General features: G+C 43.4%; 2 protein-coding genes across 4 annotated transcripts; both read left to right on the forward strand.

Moving 5' to 3' along the window:
• The first annotated feature begins 1182 nt into the window (after nt 1-1182).
• Nucleotides 1183-2765, forward strand: LOC136546294 (dormancy-associated protein homolog 3-like). 2 transcript variants are annotated; one of them, XR_010781322.1, is made up of 3 exons: nt 1183-1624; nt 1794-1999; nt 2198-2765. XR_010781322.1 is itself a non-coding variant. In XM_066538269.1 (3 exons), the coding sequence occupies exons 1-3, from the start codon at nt 1315-1317 to the stop codon at nt 2223-2225; spliced, it is 444 nt and encodes a 147-aa protein (XP_066394366.1). In that variant the 5' UTR covers nt 1183-1314; the 3' UTR covers nt 2226-2765. The 2 variants fall into 2 exon arrangements, 1 of the variants encoding a protein (XP_066394366.1); XM_066538269.1 differs by having other exon boundaries at nt 1894-1999.
• Nucleotides 2766-12676: 9911 nt separating this feature from the next.
• On the forward strand, nt 12677-14368 carry LOC136546295 (dormancy-associated protein homolog 3-like). Of its 2 annotated transcripts, none has more exons than XR_010781323.1 (3): nt 12677-13227; nt 13397-13602; nt 13801-14368. XR_010781323.1 is itself a non-coding variant. In XM_066538270.1 (3 exons), the coding sequence occupies exons 1-3, from the start codon at nt 12918-12920 to the stop codon at nt 13826-13828; spliced, it is 444 nt and encodes a 147-aa protein (XP_066394367.1). In that variant the 5' UTR covers nt 12679-12917; the 3' UTR covers nt 13829-14368. The 2 variants fall into 2 exon arrangements, 1 of the variants encoding a protein (XP_066394367.1); XM_066538270.1 differs by having other exon boundaries at nt 12679-13227; nt 13497-13602.
• Nucleotides 14369-22155: the final 7787 nt, after the last annotated feature.

The following is a 22155-nucleotide window of genomic DNA, read 5'->3' on the forward strand; positions in this document are numbered from 1 at the left end:
TCATGTCTCCAAACTCGCAAATTGCCCACTTCAGTTCTCAATCTCAGTTCGGGTCTATGTGGTCTGTGAGTTCCAAACACATCTAGACTCATGCCCATATGCTGACACGTGGGGCTCGCATATTCGCTTCATCTCTCTCCTCTCTCCTCCCCCCAAGTCGTGCAGCAGCGGTTTTTGGTCCGCCCCCGCCCCTCATGGCTGGCCACACCCCTATCCGTGCCGGCCCCTAGCTGAGTACCACCCTGGCTAGGTGAACCACTGGCCGAGCATGCCCCCTAGCCATCGCGTGCACCCCTGGTCCGAGCTATAGGGATCTCGATGTAGTGGTACACGAAGGAGCTGCCAGCCATGGGGATCTCGATGGCAAACTCGGTGTAGCAGAACACAGAGATCCTCCTAGTCAATATAGCTCATCGCTATTGCCGTGGCCTTGCCTACGTCCTCGTGGTACTCTAGCGAGGACATCTCCATGGAGTCGTGGCCGCACCACCCTGAGTCCTCAGCCACACCTCGCCAAGCCACCCGACCCTCGTCGAGCCTTAGCTCGTGCCCTACTCTACCTGCCATCACCATCGCCACTATATGCATCGTTGTCTCCCTTGCCTTCGTTGCACCCCTGACCCCGCTAGCCTCGGTCGTATCACCCCTAGTCCTCGGTTGTGGCCACGCCTCCCGCGAGATGTGATCTCGGGAGAGAGAGAGAAAATAGGAGAGAGAGAGAGAGAGTCACAAATCCTAACCTCCTCTTAGATTTTACCAAAAAAACGGCTTAATTGGTTTGGCCAAAGTCGGTGCGGAGTCACAAGAAAACCAACTTAAGCAGGCTTTGTTAGAGTTAACAAATGGTAAATGCCTATTATTTATGTTTAAAAAAGAAAGAGGGTAAAATGGTACCCAGAAAAATCCAATATGGGTGCTAGACCTCTGATTCAGTGAGCCGAGGCCGGCTTTTTAGAGTGTAAAAAAAAAGACACGTAGGAAAAGAATACTGATAATCCCAAATTATACATGCCCCCCAAATATGTCGCCTAAATCCTCTCTCCACCCCTCAATTTCCTCTATAAAACTGCACTCCTCCCTTGGTCCTCCAGGAAGAAAGGAACATAGAACAAGAAGGAGGAGAGACCTCGATCCGCACACTTCACGCCTGAAGGCCAGATCTAGCCTTCTTCTTCCTCTCGCCCAAGGACAACGATTGCCTAACATCAAACAAGAACCGAAGAAAACATAGCAAGAGCATCGCTCTCTAAGCGAAACAACGCGCACCACGCCGGCCACTTGCACGCACGTATAGCAGGACGCGCGCATCCGTGCATGGGGCTCCTGGACCAGCTGTGGGACGACACGGTGGCCGGGCCGCGCCCGGACTCCGGCCTCGGCAAGCTCCGCAAGTACGCCTCCTTCTCCCCCTCGTCGTCCGCGTCCGTGGCCGCGGCCGCGCCGTCGCCGACCGCAGAGGGTGCGGCGGCGGGCTCCTCCGCGCCGCCGCCCGCCGTGACGCGGAGCATCACCATGCTGCGGCCCGCGGCGCTGTCCGTTATCACGTCGCCCCGCAGCGAGTCCAGCTCCGCGCCGTCTTCGCCGTCGCCGGCAAGCGGCGCTCCGGACTCGCCCTTCGGCGCAGGTGACCACCGGCTCTCGCCGTCTTCTTCTTTTTCTTTTCAGTTGCTGCTGTGTGTGTGTGGTGTTTCGTTTGATCTAGCTGGAGAAAGGAATCTTTTGGTCAGTCAGTTGAATGCTTTGTTTTAGCGGAATTTTGATATCTCTAGCCAATTTAAGCTACTTTTGGATAGCTGAATGCTGTAGATCCGATCCGAAACCGAAACGAAGCGCCGCGTTTAACACCCGGCTGATGTTGTTGTGTCTCTGTACGTTGCCATCCTGATGCTGCAGCGACGACGCCCAGGGGGGAGGGCTGGAAGAAGCTGCGCCGGAAAGGCAGGATGGCCGACGGCGCCGACGCCCCCGGCACGCCGAGGAGCCCCACCGTCTACGACTGGTGAGTACTCCGTACCCCGCTTATTGTACGGTATAAATTGCCTTTATATACCACAGATATTTCTGAACGTACCGAACCGCACCGTACGTGCTACGATGCTATAGGAGTAGTACGTGAAAATGACTAGGACATGCAATGAATCTTGCTTGGATTTGGTATGATATCATCTGATCTGCGTGTCTCCGACTCCCACGGCAGGGTGGTGATCAGTTCGCTGGACCGCTGAAGCAGCCGGCCGGGCCCAACGGCCAACTGCCCAAGACGAGAACTCTGAACTCCCACAAGGAAACCATCAACAGCTAGCGAACCGGAGGACCGGAACAGAGGGGAGCTTCTGGTGACGGTTCTGTTATATTGTAGTACTCCGTATACGTTAACGGTGTAGTATGTCATCTTCTTGTGAATCTCCGTGAGTGAGGTGGGTGCTGCTGATTTTGTAACCTGTAAGCTACTACTCCGTACTACATGTCATCCAAGCCTCGAAGGGCAACACGAGCTTGGCATCAGCTCGTGCATGTCACCCTGTACATGTCGTCCAGACTGGCGAGATCGATGTAGCAGAGTCCTACAGTACCTGTAGTAATGCTGTTGCTGTATGAGTGACTACCACGCGGACTCCCCTGCTTTGTACTACGCAGTTTGTACAGGGTACTCCAGTATGGTTTTTGCTGCCGTGTACTAGTAATGTAAAATGTATAATCCTACGTGCGCAACAATAATGCGTGGTTGAGTGTTATGGATATATATTTCAACACGCTTTTGGCAACGTCTTGGCTTGTCTACCACAGAAATATCTTATCATCATGGGCGTCGCTTCATTGTAGTGCTTTCGGGTACCAATAATTCAGTCCGTCCATCGCACTCCTGACGTCAAAATCGGTGTGGAGTTTACACAGGCCACCGTGCTCTTTCGACTGCAAAAAAAAAGTCAAGAGGGTGAGCTTCATGATGACGTGTGACACATCTCTGATCCGTTCCGGCGACGACGACAAAGTTCGGTGCCCACATCGGCTCGCCGTGCCGTGTGCGCCGGGCGCAGGTGGTCCCGGCGGAGATGCTGTCGTCCTCTCTCATCAATCCAGCTCGCTCCCTGCCGGTACGGGACGGCACAGCGTGTCAGCGTCGCTGTTGCCTGTCCTTTTCGTGAGCTCCCTTTCCCGCGCCCAAGCTGCCTTTGCTTTTAGGCGAGGCTGCTGCGTCTGCGTGCCCGGATTTCTGGCCTTCGATGCAGCTTACTCAAGGGAGCTGTACAGTTTCTCCTAAAATTCTTGTCACATCGAATATTTGAAAACGTATTGCTACAGTAAATATATGCTAATGACAGATTAATTAGTTTTAAAAAATCGTCTCACGAATTAGCCTTCATCTATGTAATTGGTTTTACAATTAATCTATATTTAATGCTCCTTATTAATATCTAAACATTCAATGTGATATGAATTTTAGAAGATACTAAAGAACCAAACACCCCCTCGTAGTCTAGTGGCTCTGCTTTCTTTCTGCTTCCCATTTCCACGGTGAGCTAGTGGAGTGGCTTGAACGTGGCCATGTTCGTTTCACTGAAGAAATAGGCTCAAAAGTATTGTTCGCTGATTTGTTGTGAGAGAAAACATTATACCATAACTAATAAGGCAGACTGATAAATTCAAGCGAACTGGGTACCCTGGCCGTCACGGCATCATGCATGTTATATACGGCATCTCTAAATCGTGTAAGGACGCAATAGGTTGGTGGCCTCTGTAAATGAGGTAAAACATACGCCTTTTGATTTATTGGACAAGTTTTTCACTCATTGATCTTTATTATGACAGAAGAACATAAAGAGTACACCAGACATGAAATGGCGAAACATGTCATCACCATGCCATCAGTACTATGAAATGTTTTGGCTACATCAAATAAAAGCTGAATGGCCATAACAGAGCACTCTTTACGTTCAGCACTTGATCGCTTGATTAACTGGTTGCCAATTTATATGCAGAGCTCAATCTCTCTTCTATGTAGTCACCGCTTTTGATCGGTGCAAACCTGCAAAAAAGGAGGTGTCAAATTTCGATAAGCTAGCGGGGAAATATATAGACCAAACTTGTGTTAACATAACCAAAAGTGGACCTTGCTGGATATGCCTCGCTGCAACAGCTTTCCATGCATTTCACCACTAGATTTGGGCTTGGATCAACGAAGAAAGCAACCTGATATAATACAAAAAATATATTGTGTAAGGTGTATGTACTATCCGTCACCGTCTGGCAGTAACACTAAGCATGTATAATTTATTGGTTGAAGTGCTCCTCTTAAAGCAAAGAATCAGAGGACGTAAAGGCTAAAAGGATACTGAAACGCCTAGCAGAAATTATGAATTAAGTAAGTTCTTTGTTACTCACAGAGTATCTCTCTTTCCCAACAGGGACAACACGATGCAATGTAGATCTGCGAGTTGCAATAGAAACGCATTAGCAGATTTGACACATTGGCGAGACAATGGAATATACTTTGTCAATGGATTGTATAAGTAACCGAGCTATCATATACTACTCTACTAAGATACTCATCATATCAACTAGTACACGGTTGTATGCAAGATGCTGTCAATTATGAACCACAACAAAGTTTATCTAATAGATGGGTTGTGTTTTATATCATACAACTTTGAAGAGTTGCAGAAAACAATGTTTCAAGTTGCCAGTGCGGATAGAGTGGACTTCTGGGAGAACAAAAGTAATAAATGATGATACCTGAAAACACAATTAGTCCACCTCTCTAACAAATCGCCAATATTAACAATAAGGGACCTACAAGTAAAGCAGAATAAGATAATATCATATATACTGAGCCATGAGAAATATCTACAGGGTATACAAAACAGGATTAAACAAGTTAAAAAAGCACAGCAAGCTAGGATATATTAGAGGGTAATAATGATAGAAATGAAAGTACGTCTATGCGTAGATCAGTGGGTAATACTTAGTTTAATGGGATGACTTGGTGTCGGAGTAGGGGTAGAATCGTAGTGGTGGCACGGTCCAGTGACGGCGGTGAAGGCCGGTGGAGCTTCATGTCGCTCACAGCACGTCCTTCTAGACCGGACTAGGGCTAGGAATCACGGTGGGGCTGGCGGCTGCGGTGAACCTCGTGTCTCGAGCCCCAGCCCCCACCTCATATTTATATTGCTGCGCGACGGGGCCCATCAGCCACTTAGAACAGCTGAGCGCCCCCGATCAGGGCGTGGATCAAGGGCCCAATCCGGCCGTTGAGCCAAATTGGTGGAGATCATCCTAGCATTCTCCCCCTTGATCTCATCTTATAACTTAAACTTAACTTACTTTATCTTTTTCCCATTCCATCACAGATCAGTGCATAGAGCGTGCCTCATCGTCACAGTCAGTTGCCACTAGATTAAACAGCTATAATGTACCTCTCTGTTTTGAAACAGATTCTCAACTAGGCCCTTAGTATCCAGAAATCATATGCTTTCCCGTAAACCCATGTCGACTGTGTGTTCTCTGAATGCACTGGGTGGTTACCCTTTGGTAAGCGGATCCACAAGTACTTGCTCGGTACTTATATGCTCAATGCTTTCAAAATGATTCTAGATTTTCTCCTTTACAACATATAACTAAGTGTCAATGTGTTTGGCAGTACACTTGACATGTTATCTTAAGAGTTAACTTACTTTAAATGGTTATTGTTGTTGTCTACCATTGTTAAATCTGGGTATAGATTCCCTTAACCACCTTTTGCCTGTTCCTTAAGCCTAATGTCAAGCTATACTATAGTATGCATTACAGATGACACCGCAACTGTTTCTTTGGAGCTTTTCCATAATAATACTCCAACTACGAGTGTTAGCAACTACCGTGGATTTCACTACACATCTCGTCAAGACTTAACATTTGTACCCTCAACTATTTGAGAGTACCTGTTCTTTCTTACTCAGCATGAGGCCTATGATACTTTGCAAAATTGCAAGACATTCTCAACTCTATTCCAGTGATCTATATTTAGACTGGACTTCTATCAAAATATCCCGAGTACGTAAACTACGATAGGGTAAGTTCTTACTTGTACTTGTACACTCATCAAGCTTCCAACAGCTGAAGCATATGGAACTATGTTCATTTGATCGATCTCATATTGGTTCCTGGAATACTTAAAGTTTCCAAATCTATTACCCTTGACTATAGGAGCAGGTGTAAGTTTACCCGCATGCATACTTTATTTCTTTAGAATCTTTTCTAAGTATGCCTTTGCAATAGTCCTAATATCCCATTTTCTTCTATCTCGGTGAATTTCGATTCCTAGAACCAATGACGCTTCACCAAGAATATTCACATTAAAACTCAAGGACAAAACTTCTTCTACTCCAATGACAGATTAACATCACTACTAGTAAGTAGAATGTCATCTATTCATAGGATGTGGCAAATGAATTTTTCATTCTTGAACTTCGCATAAACGCTATTGTCCTCATTTTCTTTAAAACCCAACTTTCTTATCGTTTCATCAACTTCAAGTACTACTATCTAGAGACTTACTTTTAACCCATAAATGGATTTCTACAGGTGGCATCCCATATGTTATTTTCTTTCACGATAAAACCTTTTGGGTTATGCCATGTAAACGTTTTCATACAAATCCCCATTGAGGAATGTCGTCTTTACATCCATCTAATGTAACTCTAAATCGTAATGTGCCATGAACACCATTATGATTCTAAAAGAATACTTGCATAAGACTAGAGAGAAAACTCTCATCGCAATCTATTCATTCTCTTTACGTAAAGCCTTTTCTTACAAGCTATGCTTTATATCTTTCTACATTCCCTTTAGAGTCACGTTTTGTGTTGTAGACCCTTTTACAGCCTACTGTTTTGGCTCCATCAGTAATTTCTTCTAAGTCCCAAACATCATTAGTATTCATCGAATTCATTTCAACTTCCATAGCTTATTGCCATTTAAACGAGTAAACGCTTCTCATGGCTTCTTCAAATGAGGTGGGATCACCCTCCATTTGAATTTCTTTAATAACATAGACTTCATAGTCATCAAAAAAACTAGTTTACTAATTCTTTGAGACCTTCTGAGGCCTCATCTACTGGCACTTTCATATGGGGTTGTTTTTGCTCTTCATTGCCAAGAGGCAATTGATTCTACAGACTCCTGTATTATAAGATCCTTGTTTACATTATTCATCTTCTTCGAAGAGCTAACAACATGTGTTGTATTAGTCATACAACATCAACAGGTATTAAAAAACTTATTGCTTCTGAGTCACTAGAGAAGGCACGCAGTCTCTCTTCTCTTCAAGTCTTAGGTCTCTACATACCTCTATATACCATGCTCCCCTAGATCTTCCCATCTTTTCTAAAGATGGTGTATCTTCAAATATATTATTTTGGGTTTAATCTGTTAAAACCTCATATAGTGCTTTAAGCACCACCTTAACATCTTTGAGGCTGACTACGCTATCTTCTTGTCGGAACTTTAAAAGGTCCAGGAATTTAACTATTTCTCTGCTTAAGGGTATCATAGTTGTGACCGACGGTCACATTCATCAAAAACTTTATCTCACTCTTAATGAAGAGTACACATTCATCAACATCTTTATCTCACTCTTAATAAAGAGTAGTTTCTTAATTGATCTTAATTCTTACTCTTAATTCATCTCACAATTCTCTCCCTCGAAATATGGCATGAACTATACGGCCATAATTTTGAGAACTATTCAGAAAAACTGTGAACGAGAAGACACTTATGACTTACTTCATTCACATGTTTATGCCATGCAAATAAAGTTATTTCTTGATCCATATAGGAGTACACTTTCCTTATTTCACTTCAAGAACTCAATGAGGTCTTTCATTAGCAGTACTTTTGCAAGTCACGCTTGCATCTTTTCTTATCTTTTGGTTTGTATTGACCATGACGATGCATTTCTATTGTGCCACGGTCAATACTAGGATAGCATAAGAGCTACCCAAACTTTTCTCGCTATGCGGGATACAAAACATGTGAATCATCACAAAAACTGCTTCCACCATGCAGGATTGACTAGCATAAGTATTATGCCATAACTTCTCCCCATGCGGGATAAATCTATATACAAACACGCATGCTTAATCCAATATTGGTCAAATTAGACATGCATGTTACTTATTGCAACTCTTATCATAAAACATTCACTTATACTTTATTTTTTAATTAAATATTCCTATTGGTTCCAATTTAATCATAAAATTGGTAAACTAACAAAAAACAGTCCTGAACTGGCTTGACTCAAGCCTTTTCTTTCACATAGCCAAGCATTGTAGCCCATTAGCATGCAGCCGAGTGATCTCGTTGGTTAAAAATAAAACATACAAGATGCTTCTGCATCAATTCTACATCACCGTTGGATAGAAAATAGAATTAATGCATAAAACTCATAAATCAACTTGAAATACATATAACTACTCTTCAAAATTAAATTCTTCCGTTGGTTCGAATTTAATTAGAAGATAATCAACATCATTGCAGCAGAAACTTGATAACCAAATACATTCTATTAGTTCAAGAGCATTTCTTGGTATTTATCTACTCTCTGAAAAATTGACCATCTTGGTGTAAAATTTATCAGAGATTTAAACTTCAACCTTAAACTCATTATAATATTGTTATCATCAACGTTGGCTAGAAAATAACAATACTATAATTTAACATAAACAAAAATGGACTACTCCGCTAATTTAGATTTGCTTGTTGGTTCTAATTTAATTAGAGGCTAAACATAATCATAATTTACTAAATGTAACTGCTCTTCGAATCAGCAGAAACATGAGAAAGTTCTTTATCTACTTTTTAGAAGCATTTTACTTTATTCATCTACTCTATAAAAAAATTATCCCGTTGGTTCAAATTTTGATAGAGATTCAAAACTTGATAAAACTCATCAAAACTGCTTCTAAAAATAATAAAACAAAACTCTGCTTCTGAAAACATTACGTGGCCCAGCCCGCAGTAGTAGCGTGCGGCCCACTCGCACACGGGCGCAGCGCCTCCCCCATGCCCAGGCCACAATCTGGGCCTAGGCCAGGAATTCACTCGCCCACCTAGCCTGAATTTGGTCCGCTCACCCGAAGCCTTTGATCTTGATTGGACAGTCGAGCGACGATCTTAGCAGAATAAAAATCACCGCCACGTCGGTTCGCCCAAACCCTAGCATCATTTCCTTCTTCGCTTTTTGTGGCAGAATCGCCTGAAATAGCATGCTTCTAGAGGCGCTCGTCTTTCACTAGACGCTAAGCACCCCGAAAGTAAGCTACATCGGACGGTCCCATCGAGTACACCCCAAAGGAGAACTCGAATAATCTACATTTTTCATCCAGGATCTAATAATGAGAATGAGTTTATAATACTTAGTCCATTTCATACAACAAGAGTTTTCAAAAATACATTATTACAATACCAAGTTTAGAGTGCAGAATTTAAACAGCGGAATTGAAATAAACATCTAACGATAAGATACAAGGATCCGTCTGTGCCCACCAGAAGAATCCTCCACACAACAGCCACTCCTCAAGTTGCACCTGCAATAGGGATAAGTAAACCCTGAGTACACAATGTACTCGCAAGACCTACCCGACTAGTGGGAATAATTTCCCGACTCCAAAGGATATGATAAGCTTTATGGTTTGCTGAGTTTCCTTTTTGTTTGTGAAAAACATTACTAGTAGTGAATCCTTATGTATGTGTTTTATTAGCAGTCATGATTAGTTCATTAGCTAACCATTCTATGTAAGCACCTGTTCTACTTTCAAGCAAGAGTTGAGCAATCAGATCCATTTACTCTCTTTCATCTTCCAGTTCTTACTATGGTGCTAGATCATAGCCAAGCCATATCGTATCACACGATGATTCACTAACTAATGTATCCTAGCTAGGTACCCTCAAACATATGCTCCGCTTGTACCCCAGGCATAAGCAAGACCAACCCATCACTCTCCTATCAAGGGGTCAAGGTCTCCGTCCAAACTTCAATTCTAAGCCCCCACTCCTAAGTCCTGGACTCAGTGTGGTGCCTAGACTTCCACCATCCCCACCTCCAATCCGTCGGTCCAGAAAGAGCCAAAACCCATGACATGAGAGCAACGATCCTTTCCACTCACATAAGCAAGTATGTGCTCAGGATAATAAGTCTAGGACCTGACTAGAATCCACAACAATGGACAGTCCTTAACCGACACGGACAGGGAAAACGGTGTAATCAAGCTATGTCCCATTGGCCATGGGACACAACCTATTACACCCACCAATACCCATACCATATCTCTGTCCGGTATTTATTTCCTTTCACCATTTCATCATGAGAGTAATAATAATAACCACCTATTATGAGTAACGGCAGGTTACTCACGCTACCGATAGCCCAAGCATAGCAGCTACTCGACCTATGCTAGTAGGACTCATAGGTAGATTATCTATGCATGTAGTTTCAATATAAATCCTATAACATAAATGCATATCACACACACACACATATATATCCAGTGATCATTTAAAATAAGGGTTATGCACCGGGGCTTGCCTTGGGTAGGCGGATTGCCAGCTAGTTCAGCCAGTGGTGACTCTAGAACCTCCTCCTGCACAAGGACATCATCCTCGTACTCCTCAATCACCTCCTCGTACTCCTGCTCTTTGGCGGTGACGAACTCCACCAACTCGTCTTCTTAGAAGCAAAACCGTTTTTTATGCATGTAAATGGAGGTGGAGTCATTTTTGTGTAGAAGCTAGAGCTACAATGTATGATTCTTCTCTTCGGCTTGGGCTCCTCCGAAAAAGCACCGGATTCGTCGTGCCAAATAGTCACTTACAGCTTTTTGTCACCAATTCCAGCAATTCTAAGTCGAGCGGGTATGGTGTTAGCTTGGGCCAGCACAAGGTGTTCGGATGTTGGCTCCTAGAATTTGCATTTTTTTCCTTTATTTATTTGTACTGAAAGGTCGATCTAGAACACTGTCAATGTAGCTTCCAAAAAGTATAAATCTTGGGCTCAGACATTCGATTTTGAATTTGGAGGCCTGCGTTGACCTTCCAATTAAGTTGGAAGAGTGTTTTTTTCTCTCTCTTTTGTGTAAAAATTCAAACCCATGAATTCATGAGTTAGAATTTGAATCATTAATTTTCGATGATTATTACCTGTAGACATCACGGAAAGCCCGCTTAGGCTGTAACCAAGCCAGGCTCCTTGATCGGTTCGTGTCTCAACAACGACCATCCATGGCGCGCATGTACTGAAATGGGAAGAGAGGTAGAACACAGACAAGCTAAAACATGTGAACAGGTGATGATAGGGATCACACAATTCAAGGGAGCTCACATGGGCCCGCGCAGGGGACAAAGTTTGGCTTGGTTGTTTCTGTTGCACACTTCGTGATCTATCTACATGCACTTCATGATCTAACATGCAGAGTTAGGTGGTGGAGGAGCACACAAAAATATTTTGATCGAGTTCAAACAAAAGCTAAGACGGTTCATTCTTTCAGAGCAAGAAAACCAAAGCAGTTTTCTACCTTACACATACTAATTAAAAAACCCATAAGCGATCCTTATTCTTGTAAGAGTGTAGCATTCATGTCTCCAAACTCGCAATTGCCCACTTCAGTTCTCAATCTCAGTTCGGGTCTATGTGGTCTGTGAGTTCCAAACACATCTAGACTCATGCCCATATGCTGACACGTGGGGCTCGCATATTCGCTTCATCTCTCTCCTCTCTCCTCCCCCCAAGTCGTGCAGCAGCGGTTTTTGGTCCGCCCCCGCCCCTCATGGCTGGCCACACCCCTATCCGTGCCGGCCCCTAGCTGAGTACCACCCTGGCTAGGTGAACCACTGGCCGAGCATGCCCCCTAGCCATCGCGTGCACCCCTGGTCCGAGCTATAGGGATCTCGATGTAGTGGTACACGAAGGAGCTGCCAGCCATGGGGATCTCGATGGCAAACTCGGTGTAGCAGAACACAGAGATCCTCCTAGTCAATATAGCTCATCGCTATTGCCGTGGCCTTGCCTACGTCCTCGTGGTACTCTAGCGAGGACATCTCCATGGAGTCGTGGCCGCACCACCCTGAGTCCTCAGCCACACCTCGCCAAGCCACCCGACCCTCGTCGAGCCTTAGCTCGTGCCCTACTCTACCTGCCATCACCATCGCCACTATATGCATCGTTGTCTCCCTTGCCTTCGTTGCACCCCTGACCCCGCTAGCCTCGGTCGTATCACCCCTAGTCCTCGGTTGTGGCCACGCCTCCCGCGAGATGTGATCTCGGGAGAGAGAGAGAAAATAGGAGAGAGAGAGAGAGAGTCACAAATCCTAACCTCCTCTTAGATTTTACCAAAAAAACGGCTTAATTGGTTTGGCCAAAGTCGGTGCGGAGTCACAAGAAAACCAACTTAAGCAGGCTTTGTTAGAGTTAACAAATGGTAAATGCCTATTATTTATGTTTAAAAAGAAAGAGGGTAAAATGGTACCCAGAAAAATCCAATATGGGTGCTAGACCTCTGATTCAGTGAGCCGAGGCCGGCTTTTTAGAGTGTAAAAAAAAAGACACGTAGGAAAAGAATACTGATAATCCCAAATTATACATGCCCCCCAAATATGTCGCCTAAATCCTCTCTCCACCCCTCAATTTCCTCTATAAAACTGCACTCCTCCCTTGGTCCTCCAGGAAGAAAGGAACATAGAACAAGAAGGAGGAGAGACCTCGATCCGCACACTTCACGCCTGAAGGCCAGATCTAGCCTTCTTCTTCCTCTCGCCCAAGGACAACGATTGCCTAACATCAAACAAGAACCGAAGAAAACATAGCAAGAGCATCGCTCTCTAAGCGAAACAACGCGCACCACGCCGGCCACTTGCACGCACGTATAGCAGGACGCGCGCATCCGTGCATGGGGCTCCTGGACCAGCTGTGGGACGACACGGTGGCCGGGCCGCGCCCGGACTCCGGCCTCGGCAAGCTCCGCAAGTACGCCTCCTTCTCCCCCTCGTCGTCCGCGTCCGTGGCCGCGGCCGCGCCGTCGCCGACCGCAGAGGGTGCGGCGGCGGGCTCCTCCGCGCCGCCGCCCGCCGTGACGCGGAGCATCACCATGCTGCGGCCCGCGGCGCTGTCCGTTATCACGTCGCCCCGCAGCGAGTCCAGCTCCGCGCCGTCTTCGCCGTCGCCGGCAAGCGGCGCTCCGGACTCGCCCTTCGGCGCAGGTGACCACCGGCTCTCGCCGTCTTCTTCTTTTTCTTTTCAGTTGCTGCTGTGTGTGTGTGGTGTTTCGTTTGATCTAGCTGGAGAAAGGAATCTTTTGGTCAGTCAGTTGAATGCTTTGTTTTAGCGGAATTTTGATATCTCTAGCCAATTTAAGCTACTTTTGGATAGCTGAATGCTGTAGATCCGATCCGAAACCGAAACGAAGCGCCGCGTTTAACACCCGGCTGATGTTGTTGTGTCTCTGTACGTTGCCATCCTGATGCTGCAGCGACGACGCCCAGGGGGGAGGGCTGGAAGAAGCTGCGCCGGAAAGGCAGGATGGCCGACGGCGCCGACGCCCCCGGCACGCCGAGGAGCCCCACCGTCTACGACTGGTGAGTACTCCGTACCCCGCTTATTGTACGGTATAAATTGCCTTTATATACCACAGATATTTCTGAACGTACCGAACCGCACCGTACGTGCTACGATGCTATAGGAGTAGTACGTGAAAATGACTAGGACATGCAATGAATCTTGCTTGGATTTGGTATGATATCATCTGATCTGCGTGTCTCCGACTCCCACGGCAGGGTGGTGATCAGTTCGCTGGACCGCTGAAGCAGCCGGCCGGGCCCAACGGCCAACTGCCCAAGACGAGAACTCTGAACTCCCACAAGGAAACCATCAACAGCTAGCGAACCGGAGGACCGGAACAGAGGGGAGCTTCTGGTGACGGTTCTGTTATATTGTAGTACTCCGTATACGTTAACGGTGTAGTATGTCATCTTCTTGTGAATCTCCGTGAGTGAGGTGGGTGCTGCTGATTTTGTAACCTGTAAGCTACTACTCCGTACTACATGTCATCCAAGCCTCGAAGGGCAACACGAGCTTGGCATCAGCTCGTGCATGTCACCCTGTACATGTCGTCCAGACTGGCGAGATCGATGTAGCAGAGTCCTACAGTACCTGTAGTAATGCTGTTGCTGTATGAGTGACTACCACGCGGACTCCCCTGCTTTGTACTACGCAGTTTGTACAGGGTACTCCAGTATGGTTTTTGCTGCCGTGTACTAGTAATGTAAAATGTATAATCCTACGTGCGCAACAATAATGCGTGGTTGAGTGTTATGGATATATATTTCAACACGCTTTTGGCAACGTCTTGGCTTGTCTACCACAGAAATATCTTATCATCATGGGCGTCGCTTCATTGTAGTGCTTTCGGGTACCAATAATTCAGTCCGTCCATCGCACTCCTGACGTCAAAATCGGTGTGGAGTTTACACAGGCCACCGTGCTCTTTCGACTGCAAAAAAAAAGTCAAGAGGGTGAGCTTCATGATGACGTGTGACACATCTCTGATCCGTTCCGGCGACGACGACAAAGTTCGGTGCCCACATCGGCTCGCCGTGCCGTGTGCGCCGGGCGCAGGTGGTCCCGGCGGAGATGCTGTCGTCCTCTCTCATCAATCCAGCTCGCTCCCTGCCGGTACGGGACGGCACAGCGTGTCAGCGTCGCTGTTGCCTGTCCTTTTCGTGAGCTCCCTTTCCCGCGCCCAAGCTGCCTTTGCTTTTAGGCGAGGCTGCTGCGTCTGCGTGCCCGGATTTCTGGCCTTCGATGCAGCTTACTCAAGGGAGCTGTACAGTTTCTCCTAAAATTCTTGTCACATCGAATATTTGAAAACGTATTGCTACAGTAAATATATGCTAATGACAGATTAATTAGTTTTAAAAAATCGTCTCACGAATTAGCCTTCATCTATGTAATTGGTTTTACAATTAATCTATATTTAATGCTCCTTATTAATATCTAAACATTCAATGTGATATGAATTTTAGAAGATACTAAAGAACCAAACACCCCCTCGTAGTCTAGTGGCTCTGCTTTCTTTCTGCTTCCCATTTCCACGGTGAGCTAGTGGAGTGGCTTGAACGTGGCCATGTTCGTTTCACTGAAGAAATAGGCTCAAAAGTATTGTTCGCTGATTTGTTGTGAGAGAAAACATTATACCATAACTAATAAGGCAGACTGATAAATTCAAGCGAACTGGGTACCCTGGCCGTCACGGCATCATGCATGTTATATACGGCATCTCTAAATCGTGTAAGGACGCAATAGGTTGGTGGCCTCTGTAAATGAGGTAAAACATACGCCTTTTGATTTATTGGACAAGTTTTTCACTCATTGATCTTTATTATGACAGAAGAACATAAAGAGTACACCAGACATGAAATGGCGAAACATGTCATCACCATGCCATCAGTACTATGAAATGTTTTGGCTACATCAAATAAAAGCTGAATGGCCATAACAGAGCACTCTTTACGTTCAGCACTTGATCGCTTGATTAACTGGTTGCCAATTTATATGCAGAGCTCAATCTCTCTTCTATGTAGTCACCGCTTTTGATCGGTGCAAACCTGCAAAAAAGGAGGTGTCAAATTTCGATAAGCTAGCGGGGAAATATATAGACCAAACTTGTGTTAACATAACCAAAAGTGGACCTTGCTGGATATGCCTCGCTGCAACAGCTTTCCATGCATTTCACCACTAGATTTGGGCTTGGATCAACGAAGAAAGCAACCTGATATAATACAAAAAATATATTGTGTAAGGTGTATGTACTATCCGTCACCGTCTGGCAGTAACACTAAGCATGTATAATTTATTGGTTGAAGTGCTCCTCTTAAAGCAAAGAATCAGAGGACGTAAAGGCTAAAAGGATACTGAAACGCCTAGCAGAAATTATGAATTAAGTAAGTTCTTTGTTACTCACAGAGTATCTCTCTTTCCCAACAGGGACAACACGATGCAATGTAGATCTGCGAGTTGCAATAGAAACGCATTAGCAGATTTGACACATTGGCGAGACAATGGAATATACTTTGTCAATGGATTGTATAAGTAACCGAGCTATCATATACTACTCTACTAAGATACTCATCATATCAACTAGTACACGGTTGTATGCAAGATGCTGTCAATTATGAACCACAACAAAGTTTATCTAATAGATGGGTTGTGTTTTATATCATACAACTTTGAAGAGTTGCAGAAAACAATGTTTCAAGTTGCCAGTGCGGATAGAGTGGACTTCTGGGAGAACAAAAGTAATAAATGATGATACCTGAAAACACAATTAGTCCACCTCTCTAACAAATCGCCAATATTAACAATAAGGGACCTACAAGTAAAGCAGAATAAGATAATATCATATATACTGAGCCATGAGAAATATCTACAGGGTATACAAAACAGGATTAAACAAGTTAAAAAAGCACAGCAAGCTAGGATATATTAGAGGGTAATAATGATAGAAATGAAAGTACGTCTATGCGTAGATCAGTGGGTAATACTTAGTTTAATGGGATGACTTGGTGTCGGAGTAGGGGTAGAATCGTAGTGGTGGCACGGTCCAGTGACGGCGGTGAAGGCCGGTGGAGCTTCATGTCGCTCACAGCACGTCCTTCTAGACCGGACTAGGGCTAGGAATCACGGTGGGGCTGGCGGCTGCGGTGAACCTCGTGTCTCGAGCCCCAGCCCCCACCTCATATTTATATTGCTGCGCGACGGGGCCCATCAGCCACTTAGAACAGCTGAGCGCCCCCGATCAGGGCGTGGATCAAGGGCCCAATCCGGCCGTTGAGCCAAATTGGTGGAGATCATCCTAGCATTCTCCCCCTTGATCTCATCTTATAACTTAAACTTAACTTACTTTATCTTTTTCCCATTCCATCACAGATCAGTGCATAGAGCGTGCCTCATCGTCACAGTCAGTTGCCACTAGATTAAACAGCTATAATGTACCTCTCTGTTTTGAAACAGATTCTCAACTAGGCCCTTAGTATCCAGAAATCATATGCTTTCCCGTAAACCCATGTCGACTGTGTGTTCTCTGAATGCACTGGGTGGTTACCCTTTGGTAAGCGGATCCACAAGTACTTGCTCGGTACTTATATGCTCAATGCTTTCAAAATGATTCTAGATTTTCTCCTTTACAACATATAACTAAGTGTCAATGTGTTTGGCAGTACACTTGACATGTTATCTTAAGAGTTAACTTACTTTAAATGGTTATTGTTGTTGTCTACCATTGTTAAATCTGGGTATAGATTCCCTTAACCACCTTTTGCCTGTTCCTTAAGCCTAATGTCAAGCTATACTATAGTATGCATTACAGATGACACCGCAACTGTTTCTTTGGAGCTTTTCCATAATAATACTCCAACTACGAGTGTTAGCAACTACCGTGGATTTCACTACACATCTCGTCAAGACTTAACATTTGTACCCTCAACTATTTGAGAGTACCTGTTCTTTCTTACTCAGCATGAGGCCTATGATACTTTGCAAAATTGCAAGACATTCTCAACTCTATTCCAGTGATCTATATTTAGACTGGACTTCTATCAAAATATCCCGAGTACGTAAACTACGATAGGGTAAGTTCTTACTTGTACTTGTACACTCATCAAGCTTCCAACAGCTGAAGCATATGGAACTATGTTCATTTGATCGATCTCATATTGGTTCCTGGAATACTTAAAGTTTCCAAATCTATTACCCTTGACTATAGGAGCAGGTGTAAGTTTACCCGCATGCATACTTTATTTCTTTAGAATCTTTTCTAAGTATGCCTTTGCAATAGTCCTAATATCCCATTTTCTTCTATCTCGGTGAATTTCGATTCCTAGAACCAATGACGCTTCACCAAGAATATTCACATTAAAACTCAAGGACAAAACTTCTTCTACTCCAATGACAGATTAACATCACTACTAGTAAGTAGAATGTCATCTATTCATAGGATGTGGCAAATGAATTTTTCATTCTTGAACTTCGCATAAACGCTATTGTCCTCATTTTCTTTAAAACCCAACTTTCTTATCGTTTCATCAACTTCAAGTACTACTATCTAGAGACTTACTTTTAACCCATAAATGGATTTCTACAGGTGGCATCCCATATGTTATTTTCTTTCACGATAAAACCTTTTGGGTTATGCCATGTAAACGTTTTCATACAAATCCCCATTGAGGAATGTCGTCTTTACATCCATCTAATGTAACTCTAAATCGTAATGTGCCATGAACACCATTATGATTCTAAAAGAATACTTGCATAAGACTAGAGAGAAAACTCTCATCGCAATCTATTCATTCTCTTTACGTAAAGCCTTTTCTTACAAGCTATGCTTTATATCTTTCTACATTCCCTTTAGAGTCACGTTTTGTGTTGTAGACCCTTTTACAGCCTACTGTTTTGGCTCCATCAGTAATTTCTTCTAAGTCCCAAACATCATTAGTATTCATCGAATTCATTTCAACTTCCATAGCTTATTGCCATTTAAACGAGTAAACGCTTCTCATGGCTTCTTCAAATGAGGTGGGATCACCCTCCATTTGAATTTCTTTAATAACATAGACTTCATAGTCATCAAAAAAACTAGTTTACTAATTCTTTGAGACCTTCTGAGGCCTCATCTACTGGCACTTTCATATGGGGTTGTTTTTGCTCTTCATTGCCAAGAGGCAATTGATTCTACAGACTCCTGTATTATAAGATCCTTGTTTACATTATTCATCTTCTTCGAAGAGCTAACAACATGTGTTGTATTAGTCATACAACATCAACAGGTATTAAAAAACTTATTGCTTCTGAGTCACTAGAGAAGGCACGCAGTCTCTCTTCTCTTCAAGTCTTAGGTCTCTACATACCTCTATATACCATGCTCCCCTAGATCTTCCCATCTTTTCTAAAGATGGTGTATCTTCAAATATATTATTTTGGGTTTAATCTGTTAAAACCTCATATAGTGCTTTAAGCACCACCTTAACATCTTTGAGGCTGACTACGCTATCTTCTTGTCGGAACTTTAAAAGGTCCAGGAATTTAACTATTTCTCTGCTTAAGGGTATCATAGTTGTGACCGACGGTCACATTCATCAAAAACTTTATCTCACTCTTAATGAAGAGTACACATTCATCAACATCTTTATCTCACTCTTAATAAAGAGTAGTTTCTTAATTGATCTTAATTCTTACTCTTAATTCATCTCACAATTCTCTCCCTCGAAATATGGCATGAACTATACGGCCATAATTTTGAGAACTATTCAGAAAAACTGTGAACGAGAAGACACTTATGACTTACTTCATTCACATGTTTATGCCATGCAAATAAAGTTATTTCTTGATCCATATAGGAGTACACTTTCCTTATTTCACTTCAAGAACTCAATGAGGTCTTTCATTAGCAGTACTTTTGCAAGTCACGCTTGCATCTTTTCTTATCTTTTGGTTTGTATTGACCATGACGATGCATTTCTATTGTGCCACGGTCAATACTAGGATAGCATAAGAGCTACCCAAACTTTTCTCGCTATGCGGGATACAAAACATGTGAATCATCACAAAAACTGCTTCCACCATGCAGGATTGACTAGCATAAGTATTATGCCATAACTTCTCCCCATGCGGGATAAATCTATATACAAACACGCATGCTTAATCCAATATTGGTCAAATTAGACATGCATGTTACTTATTGCAACTCTTATCATAAAACATTCACTTATACTTTATTTTTTAATTAAATATTCCTATTGGTTCCAATTTAATCATAAAATTGGTAAACTAACAAAAAACAGTCCTGAACTGGCTTGACTCAAGCCTTTTCTTTCACATAGCCAAGCATTGTAGCCCATTAGCATGCAGCCGAGTGATCTCGTTGGTTAAAAATAAAACATACAAGATGCTTCTGCATCAATTCTACATCACCGTTGGATAGAAAATAGAATTAATGCATAAAACTCATAAATCAACTTGAAATACATATAACTACTCTTCAAAATTAAATTCTTCCGTTGGTTCGAATTTAATTAGAAGATAATCAACATCATTGCAGCAGAAACTTGATAACCAAATACATTCTATTAGTTCAAGAGCATTTCTTGGTATTTATCTACTCTCTGAAAAATTGACCATCTTGGTGTAAAATTTATCAGAGATTTAAACTTCAACCTTAAACTCATTATAATATTGTTATCATCAACGTTGGCTAGAAAATAACAATACTATAATTTAACATAAACAAAAATGGACTACTCCGCTAATTTAGATTTGCTTGTTGGTTCTAATTTAATTAGAGGCTAAACATAATCATAATTTACTAAATGTAACTGCTCTTCGAATCAGCAGAAACATGAGAAAGTTCTTTATCTACTTTTTAGAAGCATTTTACTTTATTCATCTACTCTATAAAAAAATTATCCCGTTGGTTCAAATTTTGATAGAGATTCAAAACTTGATAAAACTCATCAAAACTGCTTCTAAAAATAATAAAACAAAACTCTGCTTCTGAAAACATTACGTGGCCCAGCCCGCAGTAGTAGCGTGCGGCCCACTCGCACACGGGCGCAGCGCCTCCCCCATGCCCAGGCCACAATCTGGGCCTAGGCCAGGAATTCACTCGCCCACCTAGCCTGAATTTGGTCCGCTCACCCGAAGCCTTTGATCTTGATTGGACAGTCGAGCGACGATCTTAGCAGAATAAAAATCACCGCCACGTCGGTTCGCCCAAACCCTAGCATCATTTCCTTCTTCGCTTTTTGTGGCAGAATCGCCTGAAATAGCATGCTTCTAGAGGCGCTCGTCTTTCACTAGACGCTAAGCACCCCGAAAGTAAGCTACATCGGACGGTCCCATCGAGTACACCCCAAAGGAGAACTCGAATAATCTACATTTTTCATCCAGGATCTAATAATGAGAATGAGTTTATAATACTTAGTCCATTTCATACAACAAGAGTTTTCAAAAATACATTATTACAATACCAAGTTTAGAGTGCAGAATTTAAACAGCGGAATTGAAATAAACATCTAACGATAAGATACAAGGATCCGTCTGTGCCCACCAGAAGAATCCTCCACACAACAGCCACTCCTCAAGTTGCACCTGCAATAGGGATAAGTAAACCCTGAGTACACAATGTACTCGCAAGACCTACCCGACTAGTGGGAATAATTTCCCGACTCCAAAGGATATGATAAGCTTTATGGTTTGCTGAGTTTCCTTTTTGTTTGTGAAAAACATTACTAGTAGTGAATCCTTATGTATGTGTTTTATTAGCAGTCATGATTAGTTCATTAGCTAACCATTCTATGTAAGCACCTGTTCTACTTTCAAGCAAGAGTTGAGCAATCAGATCCATTTACTCTCTTTCATCTTCCAGTTCTTACTATGGTGCTAGATCATAGCCAAGCCATATCGTATCACACGATGATTCACTAACTAATGTATCCTAGCTAGGTACCCTCAAACATATGCTCCGCTTGTACCCCAGGCATAAGCAAGACCAACCCATCACTCTCCTATCAAGGGGTCAAGGTCTCCGTCCAAACTTCAATTCTAAGCCCCCACTCCTAAGTCCTGGACTCAGTGTGGTGCCTAGACTTCCACCATCCCCACCTCCAATCCGTCGGTCCAGAAAGAGCCAAAACCCATGACATGAGAGCAACGATCCTTTCCACTCACATAAGCAAGTATGTGCTCAGGATAATAAGTCTAGGACCTGACTAGAATCCACAACAATGGACAGTCCTTAACCGACACGGACAGGGAAAACGGTGTAATCAAGCTATGTCCCATTGGCCATGGGACACAACCTATTACACCCACCAATACCCATACCATATCTCTGTCCGGTATTTATTTCCTTTCACCATTTCATCATGAGAGTAATAATAATAACCACCTATTATGAGTAACGGCAGGTTACTCACGCTACCGATAGCCCAAGCATAGCAGCTACTCGACCTATGCTAGTAGGACTCATAGGTAGATTATCTATGCATGTAGTTTCAATATAAATCCTATAACATAAATGCATATCACACACACACACATATATATCCAGTGATCATTTAAAATAAGGGTTATGCACC

This window comes from Miscanthus floridulus, chromosome 3 (genome assembly GCF_019320115.1).
Source record: "Miscanthus floridulus cultivar M001 chromosome 3, ASM1932011v1, whole genome shotgun sequence".
NCBI lineage: Eukaryota > Viridiplantae > Streptophyta > Magnoliopsida > Poales > Poaceae > Miscanthus > Miscanthus floridulus.